Source organism: Scyliorhinus torazame, chromosome 13 (genome assembly GCF_047496885.1).
Source record: "Scyliorhinus torazame isolate Kashiwa2021f chromosome 13, sScyTor2.1, whole genome shotgun sequence".
NCBI classification, from domain to species: Eukaryota; Metazoa; Chordata; class Chondrichthyes; order Carcharhiniformes; family Scyliorhinidae; genus Scyliorhinus; species Scyliorhinus torazame.
Window position 1 is genome coordinate 190,625,920 of NC_092719.1, and position 23,403 is coordinate 190,649,322.

A 23,403-nucleotide genomic window follows, 5' to 3' on the forward strand; every position below is an offset into this window, starting at 1 on the left:
AGACAAAGGGTGGTGGTTGATGGGAAATGTTCAGACTGGAGTCCAGTTACTAGTGGTGTACCACAAGGATCTGTTTTGGGGCCACTGCTGTTTGTCATTTTTATAAATGACCTGGAGGAGGACGTAGAAGGATGGGTGAGTAAATTTGCAGATGACACTAAAGTCGGTGGAGTTGTGGACAGTGCAGAAGGATGTTACAAGTTACAGAGGGACATAGATAAGCTGCAGCGCTGGGCTGAGTGGTGGCAAATGGAGTTTAATGCAGTAAAGTGTGATTCATTTTGGAAGGAATAACAGGAAGACAGAGTACTAGGCTAATGGTAAGATTCTTGGCAGTGTGGATGAGCAGAGATCTCGGTGTCCATGTACATTGATCCCTGAATGTTGCCACCCAGTTTGAGAGGGTTGTTAAGAAGGTGTACGGTGTGTTAGCTTTTATTGGTAGAGGGATTGAGTTTCGGAGCCATGAGGTCATGTTGCAGCTGTACAAAACTTTGGCGCGGACGCATTTGGAGTATTGCGTGCAATTCTGGTCGCCGCATTATAGGAAGGATGTGGAAGCATTGGAAAGGGTGCAGAGGAGATTTACCAGAATGTTGCCTGGTATGGAGGGGAGATCTTATGAGGAAAGACTGAGGGACTTGAGGCTGTTTTCGTTAGAGAGAACAAGGTTAAGAGGTGACTTAATTGAGGCATACAAGATGATTGGATAGGGTGGACAGTGAGAGCCTTTTTCCTCGGATGGTGATGTCTAGCACGAGGGGACATAGCTTTAAATTGAGGGGAGATAGATATAGGACAGATATCATAGGTAGGTTCTTTATTCAGAGAGTAGTAAGGTCGTGGAATGACCTGCCTGCAACAGTAGTGGACTCGCCAACACGAAGGGCATTCAAATGGTCACTGGATAGACATATGGACGATAAGGGAATAGTGTAGTGGGCTTTAGAGTGGTTTCACAGGTCGGCGCAACATCGAGTGCCGAAGGGCCTGTACTGCACTGTAATGTTCTATGTTCTATGTTTTATATCGGGAGAGCCTGAAAGAAAAACAAGAACCTCGGCAGAATATTCATTTTCACCACTTGGACCCTCCCCGCCAACGTTAAGTGCAGTGTATCCTACCTCTTAAGATCCTCCCTGGCCTCCTCCATCAGCTTCGTAAAGTTCCACTTATGGAGCCCCGTCCATTACCTCGCTACCTGAATCCCCAAGTACCTAAACCTATCACTCGCTACCGTAAAAGGCATCCCCCCTAAATTAGAAACTAACGGAGTTATGATCACTGTCTGCAAAATGCTCTCGCACTGATACCTTAACCACCTGCCCAGCTTTGTTTCAGAAAATTAAGTCCAGGACTGCCCCCTCTCTCGTCGGACTTTCTATGTACTTGCTTAAAATGTTCTCCTGGATGCATTTTAAGAATTCCGCTCCCTTTAAACGTTTTAAGCTATGGCTACCCCAGTTAATATTGGGAAAGTTAAAATCCCCCATTATCACTACTCTCTTACTTTTACACTTCTCTGAAATTTGCCTACACATCTGCTCTTCTATTTCTCTCGGACTGTTAGGAGACCTATAGAACACTCCCATCAATGTGATTGCTCCTTTTTGATTTTTAAGTTCTACGTATATGGCTTCAGTTGAAGAGCCTTCTCAGGTATCGTCATTCCTTATTGTTGTAATTGATTCCCTGATCAAAATTGCAATACCCCCTCCTCTTTTACCTTCTTCCTTATCTTGCCTGAAAATCTGTGTCTTCCTTTGTGAAGACAGAACCAAAGTATTTAGTTGGTCGGCCATTTCTTTGTTCCCCATTATAAATTCCCCTGTTTCTGACTGTAAGGGGCCTACTTTTATCTTCACCAAACTTTTTCTCTTCACATATCTATAGAAATTTTTACAGTCAGTTTTTATGTTCCCCGCAAGCTTGCTCTCATAATTTATTTTCCCCTTCTTAATCAATTCCTTCCTCCTTTGCTGAATTCTAAACTGCTCCCAATCCTCAAGCCTGTTGTTTTTCCTGGCCAATTTGTATGCTTCTCCCTTGGATTTAATACCATGTCTAATTTCCCTACTAAGCCATAGTGTGGCCATCTTTCCTGTTTCACTTTTGGAATGGGTGAAGGAATATAGTGGAGTTCTCCAGGTTTGCTATTCTTCCACTTAATTTCTTGATCTATACTAATATCCTAAATGTGGCTGTGTAGGGCACAACTTCAAAATTTGCAGTTGCCACAAAACTTGGAAACACGTGAACTGTGAGGAGAATTGTAATAGACTTCAAGAGGCCAAAGTCAGGTTGGTGGAACTGGCAGATATGATGAAATTTAATCCTGAGAAGTGTTAAGCTATACATTTTGCTTAGATGAGGAAAAGCAATATGAAATAAAGAATACAATCTTAAAATGGTTTCAGAAGCAGAGGAACCTGGGAATATACATGCACAAATCACCGAAGGTGGCACGGCAGAGTGACAAAGCTGTTAATAAGGCATATGGGGATCTTGGGCTTTATATGTAAAGGCATAAAGTACAAAAGCAAATAAATCATAGTGAACCTTTATCAAATTTTAATTCAGCCTCAACAGGAATATGATTTTGAATTCTGGACTTTAGGAAGAAGCTGAAGGCATTGGTGCAGTAGAAGATTTATGAGAATGCTTCCAGGCATGAGAGCCTTCAGTTACACGGACAGACTGGAAAGGCTGGATATGTCCTTCTTGGAGAAGAGAAAAATAGGAGATTTGATAGAGATGTTCGAAATCATGAGGATCTGGACAGAGTAGACAGGAAGAAACTATCTTATTGACAGAAGCATCAAGAACCAAAGGACTGTATTTTAAAGTGATTGCAAAAGAACCAGAGGTGACACTAGGAACATTTTCTTTACACCGCAAATAGATCTGGAATGCAGTCAGAGCACATAGTGGTGGCAGATTCAATCATGGCTTTCAAAAGGATAACTGGATAATTATCTGAAGATAAATGAAATACAGGGCTATAGGGGTAAGGGGAAAGGTGAAGGCATGGTCATGGGACTATCCGAGTTGCTCTTGCAGACACAATAGGCGGGATCTTCTGGCTTTCTTTTGTGCTGTTATAATTCTATGAAACCAGAGTCCCAAATCTCAATGCTTGGGTTCAAAGAATAGCCTCAAAGAGGGGGAGTGGACGACTGGATAACCGATGCTCGTGACAATGTACTTGCACAAATCAAATTCTTTAGTAGAGGAGAGAGGAAGGGTATAATAGATGGAGAAAAAATTATCGCCTGAAGTGGTGGGGTTTTTGCATTCAAATACATACAAGCCCTTTGGAAAATATTGGAAGTCCTAAGCTGACATGATATTTCATCTCTCCACTGAGATAGCGCAACAAAAAACTTGTATTTGCAAAAGAATAAATTACAACTAAGATTGTATTCAGAAAAGATAGAAGTCCCAATAATGCTTTAAGAAGCTAAAAGAAAATTACATCTTAAATACAAGAAACGTTTATTAGGACATTTTAAATGACAGTCCCTCAATCACATCAGTAAAAAGAAGAATTGCAATAGATACCCACCTGTTCATCTGAGCCACCTGAAGCAAAGAAGTCCCCTGCACTAGAAAAAGCAACACAAGTAGCTGGACCCTTTAAACAGAAAACAAGAAATTGAACGTAATTACTTTTTATCCAAATTTCATTCAGAATAATACCCAGAATAAATCTCACCACAAATGTTTACTGTTGGTATACATATAAAGCTGAAATAGTTTACATAATGAGTGCTTCCTCTGCCGTGCTCCTAAACAGGGTCAGCAACATGAAATCCTACTCTAGGCTCTTATCCTGCTCCCAAATAACATTTTATCAAAATTACACTGTGGGTGTCCGAACCTGACTATGTTCAAAAAGGGTGCAGCAATGTAAATATGTGCCATTTAACATCAGAAGGTTTTATATCCAGATTTCTCCAATTGTACTAAGTGCAGATCAAAGATAAACTGCCACCATAAAAATCCAGTGTTACTGCCTCATAATCTGCTGTTTTGTTTTATATAAATTTAGAGTATCCAATTCAGTTTTTCCAATTAAGGGGCAATTTAGCATGGCCAATCCACCTAGCCTGCACATCTTTTGGGTTGTGGGGGCAAAACCCACGCAAACACGGGGAAAATATGCAAACTCCACACGGACAGTGACCCAGAGCCGGGATCGAACCTGGGACCTCGGCGCCGTGAGGCAACAGGGCTAGCCCACTGTGCTGCCCTATAATTTGCTGTTTAGGTGCTTCTTTCGAAAGGGGCAGGTTGATATTAACAATAAAAATGGTTTTGTCCCTTCAATAAATGTTAGCAAATGCTGTTCATCTTTTTCATAGGATTGGAGTTTAAATTCAGCACTTTGCCACCATGCTCAGCCTTTTGCAATATGCCTTATTTGGAGTTAAATGAGGCCAAACAACCACAAGTCTTTTAGGACTACTGAAGAAAGTAACCTGGCCCTCTCCTGAGCCACATCAGTTTCCCTAACAAAAAGCTGCCATACAACTATTCTGTGAATCTTGTGTAGAATAAATAATCAAGTCAAACTTTCCCTATTCGTTCACCATTATTCTTCACATCCACACTCAATTTCTCTGGTTCTCCACCTCTGCTCAATAACATGACACGGCCCTCTTACCAACTCACTCCTAGACATACAACTGGCAATAGGGCGCCAGATCCTATCCTAGCAATGACCCAGGAACACAAACATATTCACAAGGGACAGCGTAAAGATGAAGACCTCCAACAGGCAACTTAGATCTTCTGGCATTTAAAAGTGAATTTGGGATGTGCCATCCATACCCAGTAATTTGCATGATGAAAATTCTCCCCCAATATACAGTCCTGCAATTTATTTTCCTGGAAATTCCAATATCCCTGCCTTTGAAGATTGTTGTTGCCTATAAGATCCATACATGTCGAAATTCCTTTGGATTTTTCTGTTGCACCCAAGAGTCTCGCAGTGTGTGTCTACATCAAATCTATAACAAACTGAAGATCAGGCACTCAAAGGGGTCGTGGTAGTGATATGTGCTTCAGATGCACTCTGCACTAATTGCTCCTGATCAGAAACAGGAAAGGATGATCAATCTCACTTCAAACCCTTTAAAAGGTGCCAAAATTGCTTTAAATTGTTAGAACTAGAGCAATGAATTTTCAAATTTGAAATCATTCTAATACAATAACGGCTTCTCTGATTCCAGCAGGCCATCAACCACTAGCCCAGTACAATACATTTTAATAGCTTTTAGAACATAGTTGTGGTTGAAGATTGAATCAAATGCATCTTCCATGACCAACCTTGTGTAAGAGTGAGTGACTGTTTTTGGGTGGATACATGTCAATCTGACTTTTGATGCAACAGAGCTACAACACAAATCTTCATTTACAAAACTGACTGCTTCCCTTTCTAGCACTGGAAATGTAACTGTCCAGATTACCTGCAAATCACACCTTCAAATCATCAAAAAAAACTTTTAAAAGTTCTAAATTTTGAATAGCAACACAGGCACAAAAAAAAGTACACTTTTTTCAAAACTAACTGTCTCACAAACTGAACAACTTGTACTGTTGACTGTAGCAAAAAAATTAATACCCGGTCCCTTCCTATGATAGATAAATATATGTGCCAATTGAAGTCTCTTAAATTGAAACCTGTCATCCTAATTTTCTAGTTGTAGAACTTACTAAAATACCTCCAAGTCTTATTAAAATGGATATTAAAGATGCAATTTGCTGAAACATCAGGAGACATGGTCATGTTACCACAACTTCTAATGAGTGTAAAATCATGGACATACACCTCAGATGTCCCAATATGTGCAGCTGACAGGCAAACCCTAAAGTCCAGCCTCCAGAATTTAGTACATCGCTGAGACTTTTCACTGAACAAAATGGCATGGTCTCAAATCGCCACAATACCCATTGAACAAGCAAACTGAAAATTCACATGGAAGCTTTAACATTTGTTAACAACTTGTTAATTGGTAAAATTTGAACTATTTGAGGAGATCACATCTTGCTTGCAAAATACAGAACTGCACCAACATAAGTCATCATACAATAAAACTGGAGTTCATATTTTTTATTGATCATTGATCAATTAAACACTTATATCGCACTATTTGTATTGTTACAATTATTAAACATACTAAATAAGCCTTCCAACAGTTTCAGATATTTCTGAAATGACTAATTGCAATTTTTTAAAAACAGAACACTTTCTCCAAATGTGCCATGTAAAATGTTTTGGAACGATTTGAAACATGGTCGCATATGACTTGAGCAGTGACACATGAATCAAACAATTATAATACTCGCCTTGCAACTATGTAATAACTGAAAAGGTACTCTATTTGGAGGGTCAAGTGAAAAGACAGTGAAAGAAAAATAATGTAAATTAATAAGACTTGTTGTTTCCGCATTTGAATTGTACATTAAAACATTACAAAGGTAAAATAATTTTACAACCATTAAGTTCGGTCTGTGGTTTATGATCAATAATTTCATACAAGTGTGCTTTTTGAGGGATGTACGTGAAGTAACTGCTGTTCCATGTAGCACATAGTTGGAGAATGAATACAAAGCAACATAATGTCCCACTACCATGCAAACCAAGAGAATAAACAGACCATCTCAACAGTGACTAAGTGCTCACTCATCCAGAAAAACAACTCCCCTGCCCTCAATGCACCGATAAGTTATGGGTCTTTCACATCTTCGACAGAACTTTCATAGGTCAGTAATAGGAATGTCCTCTATATACTTAATACATTAATTATGCTTATGAAAGTCACCTCGTAATTCGTGAAATAAAACAAATTACGTGCCATGAGCTTGAAACAGAATGAAGATGATGAAGTGTTAAACAAACAGTAAAATTTAAAACTTTCTTACACTGAAATAACTCATCATCCTTTTCATTCAAGCAAGTGCATATATGGAAAAGCAGCTGTAAAATGTCACCAGTGCAAAACCAAAAAGGTCTCAGTTAACACCAACCTTGGAAAGGAAGGACCATCAAGTTATAATTATATACAAGAATGCAAACTTGGCCCTGCTCCCTGGGTAAACTAGCAATGATCAGCTGGTATCTTACATACCAGGCGCCTGAAGCAGAGGTCTTATTACGTCAAAGCATATTTCTGGAATACTATCACTTCCCCTTTTAATCTATCACTTCCTCAGTTCCCTCCCAGAATACTAGTGAGATGCCAGACAAAAACATATGTCAAATCTGGAACAAGCACATTCACCCACACAAACAAATACAGCTGGAAGATTTCTCAGAACAAGTTGTTCTGTAAGTACATAGAACACTACTCTGAAATACTTGCTGAGCATTGTTCTATCCAATATTTTCTTTTCCAATGCTTATTATATCACTGGATACTTAGCAAAAGAAGATTCATTATTATTCATAACAGCTTCATTTCTTAAAAAAAGTGATAACGCTCTTATTTTTCAAAGTAGAATTAGGTTTAAAAATGATAACATGCACACATTTCCTTTTCTTTCTCATGTTCCTCAGTTAATCTTCATCATCTTCCCTGACCTTCCAATTGACAAATTCAATCTGAGCACAAACATATTCATTCATATCCAAGCTTTCACTTTGAGTAAGCAAAGTCATATTCATAAGGTGATATTTCAAAGGATGGTGAAGGTATTTAAAAATTTAACATTTAAAAGTACATTATATATTCTTCTGGATGATAAAAAAAAAAGAAACTACAGATATGAGGGAAGATTTGAGATACTTTTGTATTCCCACTGGAGCTAAGAAGTACAAGATATTGAAATTAATCATGAATTGGAACAGACGGAACTGGGAAATACTACTTCCTCGAGTGCCAGAGTAATCAGCAAGTAATAGACAGCTAAGCAATTCCACAGCCAATGGATCAGATCCAAACTCTCCAGTCCTGCCACATCCAGCCTTGAATGGTAAAGGCAATTAAACAACTCACTAGAGGAGGAGGCTCCACAAATATCCTCATCCTCAATGATGGAGGAGCCCAGTACATTAGTGCAAAAGATAAGGCTGAAACATTCACAATAGTCTTCTGCCAGATGCCGAGTGAATGATCCATCTTGGCCCCCTCTGGATGTCCCCAGCATCACAGATGTCAGTCTTCAGGCAATTTGATTAATTTCATGTGATGTCAAGAAACAGCTGAAGGTTCTGGATACCGCAAAGGCTATGGGCCCTGACAACATTGCAACAATAGTGCTGAAGATTTGTGCTCCAGAACTTTCTGCGCCTCTAGCCTAGCTGTTCCAGTACAGCTAGAACAGTGGTATTTACCTGGCAATGTGGAAAATTGCCCAGCCATGACGTGGGCGGCACAGTGGCTAGCACTGCTGCCTCACAGCGCCAGGAACCCAGGTTCAATTCCGGCTTGGGTTACTGTCTATGTGGAGTTTGTATGTTCTCCCTGTGTCTGCGTATGTTTCCTCCGGGTGCTCAGGTTTCCTCCCACAAGTCCCGAAAGACGTGTTGTTAGGTAATTTCAACATTCTGGATTCTCCCTCCATGTGCCCGAACAGGCACTGGAATGTGGCCACTTGGGGCTTTTCACAGTAACTTCATTGCAGTGTTAATGTAAGCCTACTTGTGACACTAATAAAGATTTATTTATTTTTCTGCGTGGGTTTCCTTTGGGTGCTCCGGTTTCCTCCTACAGTCCAAAGATGTGCAGGTTAAGTGGATTGGCCATGATAAATTGTCCCTTAGTGTCCATGGATGTGCAGGTTATGGTGTGGGAATAGGGGGGAGAAGTGGGTATTGGTAGACCTCTCATTTGAGGAGTCGGTGCAGACTCGATGGGCTGAATGGCCTCCTTTTGAACCAGCGGGATTCTATGTACAGAGGAAACAAGATCCCATCAGTCTACTCTCAATCAACAGTAAAGTGATGGAAGGAGTCATCAACAGTGCCACTGAGTGGCATTTCATAGAACTTACAGTGCAGAAGGAGGCCATTCGGCCCATTGAGTCTGCACCGGCTCTTTGAAAGAGCACCCTACCAAAGCCCACATCTCCACCCTATCCCCATAACCCAGTAACCCCACCCAACACTAAGGGCAATTTGTAATGGCCAAACCACCTAACCTGCACATCTTTGGACTGTGGGAGGAAACCAGAGCACCTGGAGGAATCCCACGCAGACACGGGGAGAACGTGCAGACTCCGCACAGACAGTGAACCAAGCCGGGAATCGAACCTGGGACCCTGGAGCTGTGGACCAATTGTGTTAACCACCATGCTACCCTTTCACTCAGCAATAACCTGCTCACAGATGCTCAGTTTGTGTTCTACCAGGTATTAGTCACTCAGCTCTTGACCTCATTTCATCCTTGGTTCAAACACGCACAAAATAGCTGAACTCCAAAGGTGAGGCGAGAGTGACTGCGTTCTATATAAAGGCAGCATTTGACTTTGGTGTGGCATCAAGGAGCCCAAGTAAAACTGGTGTCAATGGCAATCAGGGGGAAAACCCTCCACTGGCTGGAAGATCGTTGTGGTGGTTGGAGGTCGATCATCTCAGCTCTGAGACATCACTGCAGGCGTTTCTCAGGATAGTGTCCTAGGTCCAACCATTTTCAGCTGCTTCATCAATGACATTCCTTCATCATAAGGTCAGAAGTGGGGGTGTTCGTTATTGACTGCGCAATGTTCAGCACCATCCATGACTCCTGAGTTACTGAAGCAAAAGATCTGGACAATATCCAAGCTTAGGCTGACAAGTGGCAAGTAATACTTCCCGCAAACACCAAACAATGACCATCTTCAATTCCCCTGCAAGTCACTCACCATCCTGACTTGGAAATATATCGCCATCCCTTCACTGTCGCTGGGTCAAAATATTGGAATACCCTCTCTAACTGCACTGTAGGTGTACCTACTCCTCAGGGGTTGCAGTGGTTCAACAAGGCAGCTCACCACCACCTTCTCAAGGGCAACTAGGAGTGGGCAATAAATGCTGGTTCGCCAGCGATACCCACCTTCCATAACTGAATTTTTAAAAAATAATGACAAGAGATCGTCAACTTCTGATTATCATTAAGAATGCAATGACAAGGGTTAGGAGAAGGTTAGGAGAATTGTTTTATGTAAAGTTTTGCAGTGGCACCTTACGGGGAAAAGTGTATACATATTTGAAATGGGAAGTGATAACATATATGAAGAGGCCAAGGCTTATTTGGATTGCTCTAGAAAAGAGCTAGTACTAAGAGCTAACGATTCAAACAGCCTCTTTCTGTGCTATGAAGATCTTTAGTTTTAGTTTACTTCTATGAAGTACCATGAATGCAGCCAACATAAAGGGGAATCCCAAAGTCTTCTTCCATCACAAAAATAGTATAAGGGAGTAAAAGGAGTAGGGCCAAAATGGAGATTTACACGTGGAGGCGGGAGCATGGCTGAGGTGTTATATGAATTATTTTTATCTGTCTTTACCAAGAAAGCAGGTGCAGAGGAGGAAACGCTGTCTCTAGAAGGGTTCAAAATTGGTTAGGAGGAGGCATTGGATAAACTGTTGGCATGAAAAACAGACAAGGCACCAGGACCAGCTAAGATGCACCCAAGGATACTGAAGGACACGAGAGTGGAAATTACTTTTTTTTTTTTTAAATTTAGAGTACCCGATTCTTTTTTCCAATTAAAGGGCAATTTAGCGTGGCCAATCCACCTACCCCCTACATCTTTGAGTTGTGGCAGTGAGATTCATGCAAACATGGGGAGAATGTGCAAACTCCACATGGACAGTGACCCGGGACCGGGACCAAACCTGGGTCCTTGTCGCCGTGAGGCAGCAGTGCTAACCACTGCACCACCCTGAGAGTGAAAATTACAGGGATAAACTGAGAATAACCTTTCAGCTTCCTTAGACTCAGGGGAGGTGCCAGAGGACTGGAGAATTGTAGACGTTACTCCCTTGTTCAAAAAAGGTTGTAAGGATAACCCCAGCAATTACAGACCAGAAATTTTAACTTCAGTGGTGGGAAAGCTTCTAGAAACAATTATTCAAGATAGAATTACTAGTCACATGGAAAAATGTCGGCTGATTAGAAGAGTAAGCATGGATTTATTAAGAGAAGATCGTGTTTAACTTGGAGTTTTTTTGAAGAGGTAATAGAAAGGGTTAATGAGGGTAATGTTATTGATGTGGTGTACATGGACTTCCAAAAGACATTTGATACACTGCTATACAACAGACTTATGAGAAATGTTATAGCTCATGGAATAAAAGGAATAGTAGTAACATGGATACAAAATTGGCTGAGGAATAAGAAACAGGAAGTAAAGGTTAATGAATATTTTTCAGGCTGGAGGAAAGTTTGTAATGGAGTTTCTCGAGCGTCAGTATTGGGACCCTTGCTGTTCATGATATATAGTAATGATCTCAATCTTGGGAATGTTTGTTGATGATACAAAACTTGGAAGCACTGTATATTGTGAGAAAGACAGTGTAGAACTTCAAAAGGATATAGACAAGGTGAAAGAGTGGGCAGATAGGTGGCAGATGAAGTTCAATGGAGAGAGGTGTGAGGTGATTCATTTTAGTAGGAAGAACACGAAGAGATAATATAAAATAAGAGGTTCAAGAGTGTGCAGGAGTGGGTGTGCATAAGTCATTAAAGGCAGCAGGGCAGGTGACGAGAGCAGTTAATAGAGCAAATGCTTTGTTAATAGAGGCACAGAGTACAAGTGCAAGGAGGTTATGGTAAACTTGTGTAGCACACTAGTTAGACCTCAGCTGGAGTATTGTGCATAGTTCTGAGTGCCACACTTTATTAAGGATGTGAATGTATTGGAGAAAGTGCAGAAGAGGTTTACAAAAATGGTTCGAGAGATAAGAAAGTTTCGAAAATAGATTGGAGAAGTTCTCCTTGGAGAGGAGAAGGCTAAGATATTTGACAGCGACGTTCAAAATCACAAGAGGGGCCAGACAAAGTAAATAGGGAGAAACGGTTCTCGCTCCTAAAATGAGAAGGCACAGATTCAAATTGATTTGTGAAAGAAGCAAACGTGATGTGAGGAAAAAGTCTTCCACTCTGTGAGTGGTTCGGATCTGGAAGCAAAGCCTGAAAGTGTGGTGGAGGCAGGTTTCACAGAGGAAGTCAAGAGGCCATTAGATGATCATTAGAATAGAAACAATGTGCAGAGTTACAGGGAAAAGGTGGAGAATGGCACTAAGTCACAATGCTCATTCGGAGGGCCAGTGCAGGCACAATGGGTCGCCATAACAATTCTGCGATTCTGTGACTAAAAAGAACTATAAACACTGGCAGCAAGACTAATTCACTCAGAATGTGACTGACTGCATTGGCACTAAAAAAAGGCAAAGGCAGATGATCGCCAAAGAACATTTCTAAATGTTATTCTCAGTAGATGGCCAGAAACCTGGTGAGGTCCAGTAATGGATTAAACACTGTTCCCTATGGGGAACCAGCAGATTAATGATCAATTAAAATGTTAAATACTGTTGCCAGCAGGGTACCTGTGGGAAAAGTCTGCTGACTGCAAATACTTTATGAACAGCATTTCAGACTGATGGCAGGGGAACTTACAAACCAAGCTGACTGACGACCAAATAAAATATTGATTGCGCTTTATCATTAAACACAATTTAAATATCAGGACACAAATAGCACACCTAGTGTTTACAGAAGTACAGAGTATTCACAAGACTTTTCATTAATTAAAAATATATAAAAATCTCACACATAGTTCACAACATATAAAATCACACATGAAAAGTAGCTGTTACACCACAAAAGCATCCACTGTGCAAACAAAATCATGGCTAGTTAAAATCACTCTTAACTAATGGTTACCAAAGGAGGGTGAATCTAGCATTTAGTTCACCAGACAGGTAAGGAAAACTATCGATCAATGAGAAAATGGCACCAAACAAGTTTTAAAAATGTAAAATTGAATCAGTAATTTATTTGTTTAAACCCAGGAATCTGGAATCACCAACGACCAGAAAGCAAGCTTATTCTTTAAATTTGCTCTCCGCTACTAATTTTGCTCTTTTATGGTCAGTATTATGTATATTGGCATCTGTCTGCCTTTGGAGACAACAGACTGCACCCAAGGTGAACATCACTTCTGTATTGAACATGCCTGTCGCGACTGTAGAGACTGATTCACAAGTGGCAGTCCCTTCTGCAACTAGCACAGATGAATGGCTTTGGCCCGAGGTCGACCAATATTCATTCTTTTGGCAGGGTCTCTAATGCACCATCTAGTCATTTCTTTTGCCCTCTGCTTCTTCCACACTCTTTCTCACTGCTTACCTCCAGGCAATCTAGTTTACCGAGAAGACCCATGTATCAACTATGACCCCTTTCAATGTAAGTCTTACTTGCAGCTATCCTTGTATGGTGTACATGGCCATCTTGTTGGTCTCGTGCCGATAGAAAGCTCACTATAGAAAATGGCTGGGATTCTCGGATCCCGCAGCCAAGTTCTGACGGCGGCGTCAAAAGTTGCGTGAGCAACTGCGGCGTCAAAGGGCCTCCAGGCCCAGGCATTCACCCCTTCCTAGGGGGCTAATAGGGCGGCGGAGTGGTGTCTGCTGGCCCGACGCCCGAAAGCCGGCAAGGGTCCGTGCATGCGCGCCACAGCCAGCGCGGGTCCGCGCATGCGCCCCGCGGGTCCGTGCATGCGCGAGGGTTGTCATGTCCGCACCGGCCCCCGGGCAATATGGCGGAGCCTTACAGGGGCCTGGCGCGGAGGAACATAGACTCCCCACGGAATTAGCCCGCCCACCAATCAGAGGCCCCACCGTGGAGGCCCCCTCCGGAGTCGGATAGTCCCACCCCCCCACCAGGACGGCCCCCACGGCCAGAACTCCGAGGTTCCGCCGGGTAGGACCATACGGGACGTACGCAGGCGGGCACTCAGCCTGTCAAGGCGTGGAGAATCCCCTGGGGGGGCGCTTTCAATGGCCTCCGACCGGCGCGGCAGCGACCCCACGGGCGCAATTGGCGCTGATTCTCCGGTCGCCGGAGAATCGGCGGCCCGGCGTCGGAGCGGCATGGTGTGATTCTGGCGGACCCCCGGCGATTCTCTGACCAGCCACGGGATTGCAGAATCCCGGCCCATGTCTTTGGGGATGCAGTTATCATTCATTAGGCTCACATGAACAAGCCAACAGAGTTGCCGCTGACTCAAAAGGGCAGAAATGCTAGGAATCCCTACAGACTAGTGTACTTCCATATTTCGTCACTCTGTCTTGCCAGGAGATGTCCAAATAAATATTTGTCTGAGGCAGAAGTGTAAGATGTTCAGACGCTTTTCTTGTCTTACATAAGTTGTCTGTGTCTCACTACTATAAAGATAGGTACTGAGAACACAAGCCTAGTACACAGGGAGCTTTGTATTTTTGGTTAGTTTACTGTTGGTCCATTCTCAAATTCAACATGGCAGCTACGGACTTGACAATCTACATGCTGATTTCAGCATCAGTACAGGTTGCTGATTATTGTTGATTCAACGTATATGAAGTTGCCAATGACCTCAGAATGAGATTGTCGATGTTGATAGAAGTTGGAGTCTCTACGCATAACTTTGGTCTTCCAGACATTGATCGTCAGTCCAAACATCATGGACGTTCATGAAAACTGATCTACAGGCTATTGCAAGTGAACTTCTGTATCATCAGCAAATATGAACTTATGAACTCGGAGATTACACACTTTGGCACACACTCTTGCCAAGCTGAACAGCTTGCCATCGGCTCTGGCATGCAAGTAGACACTCTCATTTGAACTGCTGAGAGTGTATAATGGCAACATAGAGAAAAATATGTCAAAGGACGCGGCCCTGCTTTACCCTGCTGCTGATCTTGAAAGGCTCCAATGATGCTCAATTAATACTGACAAAATTGGGCATGTTCTCGTGGAAAGAAAAAGTGACGCCCAGAACAGCCTTTTTCCATAGTAATTTAAAGAGTCTGTCTTTTATTACGATCCCGGACCAGACCCCAACAGTTGCTAGGATACCAGGCAGAAACCCTAATATTTTATTTTAATTTTGTAAGACTGTGAGGAAAGGATACTTTGTTCCAGGAGTGATTTCACACACTAATAGGGGCATGGTACATTAAAACAAACTTTATTACCAACACAGTAATGCTAACTTTATCACAAAGACAAATAGCTTTCAATTCAACAATGCTTACCAATGCAATGAAACAATCCTAACTGCTATCTTTATCACCACTCCAACAAAACCCATCTCAGGTCACAATCCACTTTTAAATACAGTTCGCAGACACATGAATACTTGCTGTAAAGAGAGATCATGGATAAATCACTCTGGAGAAAATGATATCCTTCAGGACCCAGCTTGCAGATTCTTGCTTGTCTCAACTTACTGTTTAAAGTGCCAATCTTTAAAATTGCTCCTATGCTGTTCAAAGGCAAATCTTTAATTCACTGTCTTGAGATCAGCAGCTGGTCTGTCCACAGTCTGTCTACAGACAGATCTAACCTCAACTGTATTGAGAGCACAGTTTCTTGACTGTTCACACCCCGGTCTAAAACTAAGCTTCAAAACTGAAAATAATAATAATCTTTATTGTCACAAGTAGGCTCACATTAACACTGCAATAAAGTTATTGTGAAAAGCCCCAGTTGCCACATTCCGGCGCCTGTTCGGGTACACAGAGGGCAAATTCAGAATGTACAAATGACCTAACAGCATGTCTTTCGGGACTTGTGGGAGGAAACCGGAGCATCCGGAGGAAACCCACGCAGACACGGGGAGAACGTGCAGACTCCGCACAGACAGTGACCCAAGCCGGGAATCGAACCTGGGACCCTGGTGCTGTGAAGCAACAGTGCTAACCACTGTGCTACCGTGCCGCCCATTAACTACATCATCTTACTAATCTGAATATAATGTCTCCAATTATCGACTCCCTAGGGAACCCTCTTAATATAAACAAATGTCCATTAATCCAAATTTTTACAAATCTTTAATTGTACCTTCGTCGCCAAAAGGTCTAGCTGCCTTTCAAGCCAGGATTTTTAAAAACATGACTGCTAACCCAAGCTTTTAATCCTTACTGAGCCAACTACATATGATACAATATATCTGAAATTTCTACATTCATCACACCCTGCTGACAACGTCGAAGACCTTGGTTGAGGTCTTGAGAGCAATGTAGATGGTCTGTGCTGTGCGTGACACTTCTTATATAACTGGCGAAGTGAGAAAATCCTGTCAAGTGTTAATCTGCCAACTCTGAAGTCGCACTGAGACTCAGTGCCAGGGTCTGCAATCTGGTCAGAGCAAAAGTCCTTTATTTCAGCAACAGCATCATACATTCACAGGGCCCGGTTACCTTTCACCGGGTCCTCATTCATTTTTAGCTGGTGTGGTAGTCACCAGTGTTGTATTATATTGTATATACCGCATACGAGGCTATTACGGTAAGGCCCTTTACTACAGGTATGGGGTTAGATCCCTGCCTGCTGGCTCCGCCCAGTAGGTGGAGTATAAATGTGTGTGCTCTCCGATCTGCAGTCATTTCAGCAGCAGCTGGAGGAGGCCACACATCTCTGTGTAATAAAGCCTCGATTACTCTCTACTCTCGTCTCATCGCAATTGATAGTGCATTAATTTATTACACAGAGATTTTTACAAAGATGGATCTCTGCATCAAGCCGGATCACCTGCAGCTGCATCCTCAAGCAGACAGTGGCAAAAAGGACTTCGCACATTGGGCTAGCTTGCTTTGAAGCATACACCAGATCTGCAACAGACCCAATCCCAGAAGCACAGAAGCTCCAGATTATGTACACGCGGCTGAGCTCCGATGTCTTTCCCCTCATCCAGGACATGCCTACCTACGCAGAGGCCATGGCGCTACTGAAGGAGAACTACGCTCAGCAGACCAACAAGATCTACGCCAGGCACCTCCTGTCGACGCGGCACCAACTTCCCGGTGAGTCTGTGGAAGATTTCTGGCGTGCCCGACTCGCCCTGGTGAGAGACTGTGATTGCCAGGCCGTTTCGGCCGCTGAACATTCTAACCTGCTAATGAGAGACGCGTTCATTATGGGCATAGGGTCGGTCTACATCCGCCTGCGCCTCTTAGAAAGGGCTACGCTTGACCTCACGGCGACAAAGAAACTAACGTTCTCGCTGACAGTCGCCTCACGCAACGTACAGGCGTATGCCCCCGACCGCACGGCCCACCCCTCCAGGGCATCGTGGACCCTGCCAGCGGCCACCCCATCGTGGACCCCATCAGCGACCGCCCCCAGCCAACCCCACGCCTGTGCCGCACGGCAATCAACCAAACCCGGGGGGCCCCAAGTGCTGCTTCTGCGGACAGACAAAACACCCCCGGCAGCGGTACCCGGCGCGGAGCGCGCATTCTGCAAGGCCTGCGGCAAGAAAGGACATTTCGCTGCAGTGTGCCAGGCCCGCTCAATCGCCGCTGTTGTCCCTGGCCAGTGGGTGCCGCCATCTTCCTCGCCTCAGACCACATGCGGCCCGTGGGCGCCGCCATCTTACTCCCCTCACAACACATGCGGCCTGTGGGGCGCCGTCACCTTGTTTGCCTCACAACCAATGGGCGGAGCCATCTTGCCTGCCCCAGGACACGTGCGGCCCGAGGGCGCCGCCATCTTGCCTGCCTCAGGACACGTGCAGCCCGTGGACGCCGCCATCTTCCCCGCCTCAGGACCCCAGACCTCATCGGGCCACTCATCGCCTGCAACCGCCGACGACCAGCCGCGTCTCGCCTCTGTCACGATCGACCAGTTCCGACCACACAACCTCGCGACCACGTCGACAAAGGTGAAGGTCGACGGGCATGAGATATCCTGCCTTCTGGACTCCGGGAGCACTGAGAGCTTCATCCACCCCGATACGGTAAGGCGCTGCTCCCTCGCGGTACACCCCATTAACCAAAGAATCTCCCTGGCCTCCGGATCCCACTCCGTGGCGATGCGGGGGTACTGCATCGCCACCCTCACCATCCAGAGCGTAGAGTTCAGCGGCTTCCGGCTCTACGTCCTCCCCAACCTCTGCGCTGCCTTGCTACTCGGCCTGGACTTCCAGTGCAACCTCCAGAGCCTAACCCTAAAATTTGGCGGGCCCCTACCACCCCTTACTCTATGCGGCCTCACGGCCCTTAAGGTCGACCCGCCTTCTCTGTTTGCAAACCTCACCCCAGATTGCAAACCCGTCGCCATCAGGAGGAGACGGTACAGCGCCCAGGACAGGACCTTGTTCAGGCCTGAGGTCCAGCGGCTGCTGCGGGGAGGTATCATCGAGGCCAGCAGCAGGAGAGCCCAGGATGGTCGTTGACTACAGTCAGATATGGTCAATCAGATTGCACAGTACCGGGTCTTCTCAACAGTGGACCAGAAATCTGCCTACCACCAGCTCCCCATTCGCAAGGCGGACCGCCCGTACACCGCGTTTGAAGCGGACGGCCACCTTTACCATTTCCTTAGGGTTCCCTTCGGCGACACTAACGGGACCTCGGTCTTCCAACGGGACATGGACCGAATGGTTGACCGGTACGGACTGCGGGCCACTTTCCCGTACCTGGATAACGTCACCATCTGCAGCCACGACCAGCAGGACCACGACGCTAGTCTTTCCAAATTTCTCCACACCGCCAAACTCCTCAACCTAACCTACAAGAAGGAGAAGTGTGTGTTCAGCACGAACCGATGAGCTATCCTCGGCTATGTGGTTCAGAACGGAGTACTAGGGCCCGACCCCGATCGCATGCGCCCCCTCATGGATCTCCCCCTTCCCCACTGCCCCAAAGCCTTCAAACGATGCCTGGGGTTCTTTTCGTACTACACCCAGTGGGTCCCTAACTATGCGGACAAGGCCCGCCCACTCATCCACTCCACCGGTTTCCCACTGATGGCCGAGGCTCACCAGGCCGTCAACCGTATCAAGGTTGACATCGCCAAGGCCGCGATGCACGCGGTCGATGACACGCTCCCCTTCCAAGTCGAGAGCGATGCATCAGACGTCGCTCTGGCCGCCACCCACAACCAGGCAGGCAGGCCAGTGGCATTCTTTTCCCGCACCCTCCATGCCTCAGAAATTCGGCACTCCTCCGTCGAAAAGGAGGCCCAAGCTATCGTGGAAGCTGTGCGGCACTGGAGGCATTACCTGGCCGGCAGGAGATTCACTCCTCACAGACCAACGGTCGGTTGCCTTCATATTTAACAACATACAGCGGGGTAAGAGCAAAAATGATAAGATCTTGCAGTGGAGGATCGAGCTCTCCACCTTTAATTACGAGATTTTGTCTCGCCCCGGTAAACTCAACGATCCCCCCCGATGCCCTGTCCCGAGGTACATGTGCCAGCGCATAAGTGGACCGAATCTGGACCCTGCACGATGATCTGTCAGCCAGGGGTCACCCGCTTTTATCACTTCATTAAGCCCGCAATCTGCCCTACTCCATCGAGGAAGTCAGGGCTGTCACCAGAGACTGCCAGGTCTGCGCGGTGTGTAAACTGCACTTCTACTGGCCAGAAAGTGCGCGCCTGGTGAAGGCCTCCCACCCCTTTGAACACCTCAGCATGGACTTCTAAGGGCCCCTCTCCTCCATCGACCGCAACACGTATTTTCTCAATGTGGTCGACGAATATTCCCGATTCCCCTTCGCCATCCCATGCCCCGATATAACGTCTGCCACCGTCATCAAATCCCTCAACACCATCTTTGCTCTGTTCGGTTTCCCCGCCTACGTCCACAGCGACCGGGGATCTTCATTTATGAGCTGCGCCGTACCTGCTCAACAGGGGCATTGCCTCGAGCAGGACGACCAGCTACAACCCCCGGGGAAATGGGCAGGTGGAGCGGGAGAATGGGACGGTCTGGAAGGCCGTCCAGCTGGCCCTATGGTCCAGAAATCTCCCGGCCTCCCGCTAGCAGGAGGTCCTCCCCGGCACACTTCACTCCATTCGGCCGTTCCTGTGCACGGCGACTAACGAAACTCCCCATGAACATCTCTTTGCCTTCCCCAGGAAGTCCACCTTCAGGGTTTCGCTCCCAACGTGGCTGGCAGCTCCAGGATCCGTTCTCCTCCGCAAGCACGTGCGGCTCCACAAGGCGGACCCGTTGGTTGAGAGGGTACAGCTACTCCACGCAAACCCGCAGTACGCCTACGTAGCGTATCCCGACTGCCGCCAAGACACAGTCTCCCTCAGGGATCTGACACCAGCTGGGTCCCCACACACCGCACCCTCTGCCCCAGCGCACCCCGCCACAGCCCCCCGCTCTAGGACAATCCGTCCTCCCCTTGGTCCCAACCAGGGATGAAGAGGATGTCGACACGCTCCCGGAGACACCGACGACCGAGCCGACGCCTGACTCGCCACCAGCACTGCGGCGCTCTCAACGACGGATCATGGTGCCCGACCGTCTAAATTTGTAACCTTCTCTGAAATTTTAATGACAACCTGTATGTAAATAGTTTTCCACCACCCCCGCTGGACTCATTTTTAACAGGGGGTGAATGTGGTAGTCACCACTGTTGTATTATATTGTATATACTGCACTGCATACGTGGGTATTAAGATAAGGTACTACAGGTACGGGGGTAGATCCCTGTCTGCTGGCTCCGCCCAGTAAGTGGAGTATAAATGTGTGTGCTCTCCGAACTGCAGCCATTTCAGTAGCAGCTGTAGGAGGCCACGCATCTCTGTGTAATAAAGCCTTGATTACTCCCTTCTCTCGTCTCGTCGTAATTGATAGTGCATCAGCTGGCTCTATAGCTGCCTACCTTTTATGGTAGTGCTGGGTTAACTCAGTCCAATTGAGCACGGGGAACAATCATCTCTAGCTGGATGAGTCCTGTGCAGGTTATTACACTCACCACTCTCTGGGTGAAGAAATTTCTCTTCATCTCAGCCCTATATGGTCAATCCCATATCCTCAGACTGTGACCCCTTGTTTTGGATTCCCTCGCCATCAGGAACATCCTTCCTGCATGTAGTCCTGTTAGAATTTTATAGGTTTTTATGAGATCCCCCCACTCTCCTGGTTGCATCCTCAAAGAATTCCAGTAGATTTGTCAAGCATGATTTCCCGTTCGTACATCGGACTCTGTCCGATTCTGCCTGTTTTCTAAGTGTTCTGTTATTAAATCTTTTATAAAGGGATTCTAGCATTTTCCCCACTACTGACATCAGGCTGACTGATCTATAATTCCCTACTTCCTCTCTACCTCCCTTTTTAAATAGTGGGTTTATATTAGCTACCCTCCAATCCGTAGGAACTGTTCTTTGCCGTGGCTCAGGGATTTGAGTGCATGAGCTCCTTCATTAATAGTGGGCATCGTCACAGAGAGCTATGTAGCACCACTGAGTGGATGCAGGAGCAATTCACTGAGAGAGACTCTGTCACACGGAATACAGTGTTGCTGGTAGCACAGAGGTGTGAGGAATGGATGCCAGCTATGATCTCGCCCAGCATTGAAGAAAGCCATGAAAGGGCTTAGGCAGTCAAAGAGGCTGATGAGGGGGCCATCAACATCATCTGTCCATCCTTGGCCTCTCCAGCTCAGTAACGATCCTTGTTGCAAGTCCCTGTGGCAGGCTGCCCCTCCATCGGTGCAGGCTCAGTGGAGATGCCCTCACAGACACTTTCAAGATGAGACCAGGAAGTCATGGGCATCTTAGCCAGGTGCAATTACAATGGAGCAGACTGCCTGCACCTCATCCTCAGCCACAGGGGTTGTACATGTAAGAGTTGGTGTGAGTACAAGGTGACATGCCATTAGCTGCAATTGATGGGTTACCTGGTGACATTCTCTGTTTTCTTTAATCATTTGATTTTTATTGCTACAATAATATTGATCAGTTTTCTATATGTTAGTCGACTGAGGTGGTGACTGAAAAAAAGGGGATGTCTGTTCTGTTATGCGGGCTGATGATGGCACTGGAGATCCCGGGCGGGATTATCCATTGGCCGTCGTGGAAATCGGAAAGCACGATTGTGCAGAGAATCAGTTTGGACGCCGAAATCGCGGTGGCCGCCAATTTAACGCCAAATCGCAATTCTCCGTCGCCTCGACAGCGGCGTCAATGCGTTCTGGAATGGACGTAAAATAAATGTCATTGGCACATTATTAGTGGGCCTGACCCGGTATTCTCTGGGGCTCCGTGATTCTCCAATGGGCTGAAAATCCAACCGCCCATGTTTCATGTCTTTGGGTTGCAATGGGTTATCAGATGTGTGCGCTTGCTGGATAGTTTTCTGCCACAGGCCTGGAACCACTCAGTTAAAACATTGCTGAATCAGCATGGCCTACCAATCACTGTTAAGGCCTGCGCTGTTCTCAGCAGCCTCTCACCAATGCTTATGCACTGGGTTATGCTGCAGTGCCCACTTTCTCCTCCTCTGCAAAAGAGTGGTGTATCAGTCCCTCTTTCTCATCCATCAATGGGGAGATGATGGCATAGTGTCATGTAATTGGATTAGTAATCCAGAGGTTCAGGTCAGACCCAGACCTGGAGACACAGATTCAGATGATGGCAGTTGATGGAATCTATTTTCAATTAATTAACTGAAAGCTAGATTCAGTGCTGGTGACCATGAAACTATCATTGATTATCGTAAAAGCCCATATGGTTCACTAATGTCCTTTAGGGGAGGAGATCAGTAAGGGGCACGCAAGGAGACAGGGGCTACGCCTGAGTGAGATGGAGATCAAATGAATGACGCATTAGGTACATGTGGGAATTCAATGTACAGGGGAAAGAGGTGCTATAAGTAAGGTTTATTGCAACTTGTAAAGTATATTTAGTATTAGCCTGATTTACCAGTACTAGTAAAGATTTATCAATAGTTTATTAAGTCAAGGCCAAATAAAATTAATGTAAGTAAACCAAAGTAAAATAAAGTTCACAGAAGTGAAGTTAAGACATGGCAGAGAATCTTGGTCGTGTGGAAGTCGTGTCCTGTAGTATGTGGGAAGTTGTGGATGCTAACAGTGGTCTAGACGACCACATGTGCAGAAAGTATCACTGACTGTAGAAACCGGAGCTTGGAAGCTTGAGCAACAGCTCGAGTTACTGTGGCGCATCCGCAAGGTTGAGATCTATGTGGATATAACGTTCAGAGAGTTGATCACACGATAGGCTAGGAACATGGAGGAAGAAAGGGAATGGGTGACTGCAGGGCAGTCCAAGTGAACCAGGCAAATAGTGCAAGAGTCCTCATAGGTCCCATTTGCTAATCTGTTTTCCATTTTGGGTGCTATTAGTTCCTCAGAAGAGTGCAGTTAGAGTCAAGTTCATGGCACCACAAGTGACTCAGCTGTACAGAGTAGGCAAGGAAGAAAAGGGGGAAAGGTATTAATTTGAT

General features: G+C 45.4%; 1 protein-coding gene across 6 annotated transcripts in view; it reads right to left on the reverse strand.

The window, feature by feature from the left end:
- The window catches only part of LOC140388452 (POC1 centriolar protein homolog A-like), a 180,262-nt gene that overhangs the window by 102,857 nt on the left and 54,002 nt on the right, over nt 1–23,403 (reverse strand). For all 6 annotated transcript variants that reach the window (XM_072472612.1, XM_072472609.1, XM_072472608.1 and 3 more), the window contains one exon: nt 3,566–3,634. In XM_072472612.1, coding sequence (XP_072328713.1) covers nt 3,566–3,634 — 69 coding nt within the window. The remainder of the gene's footprint in view (nt 1–3,565; nt 3,635–23,403) is intronic.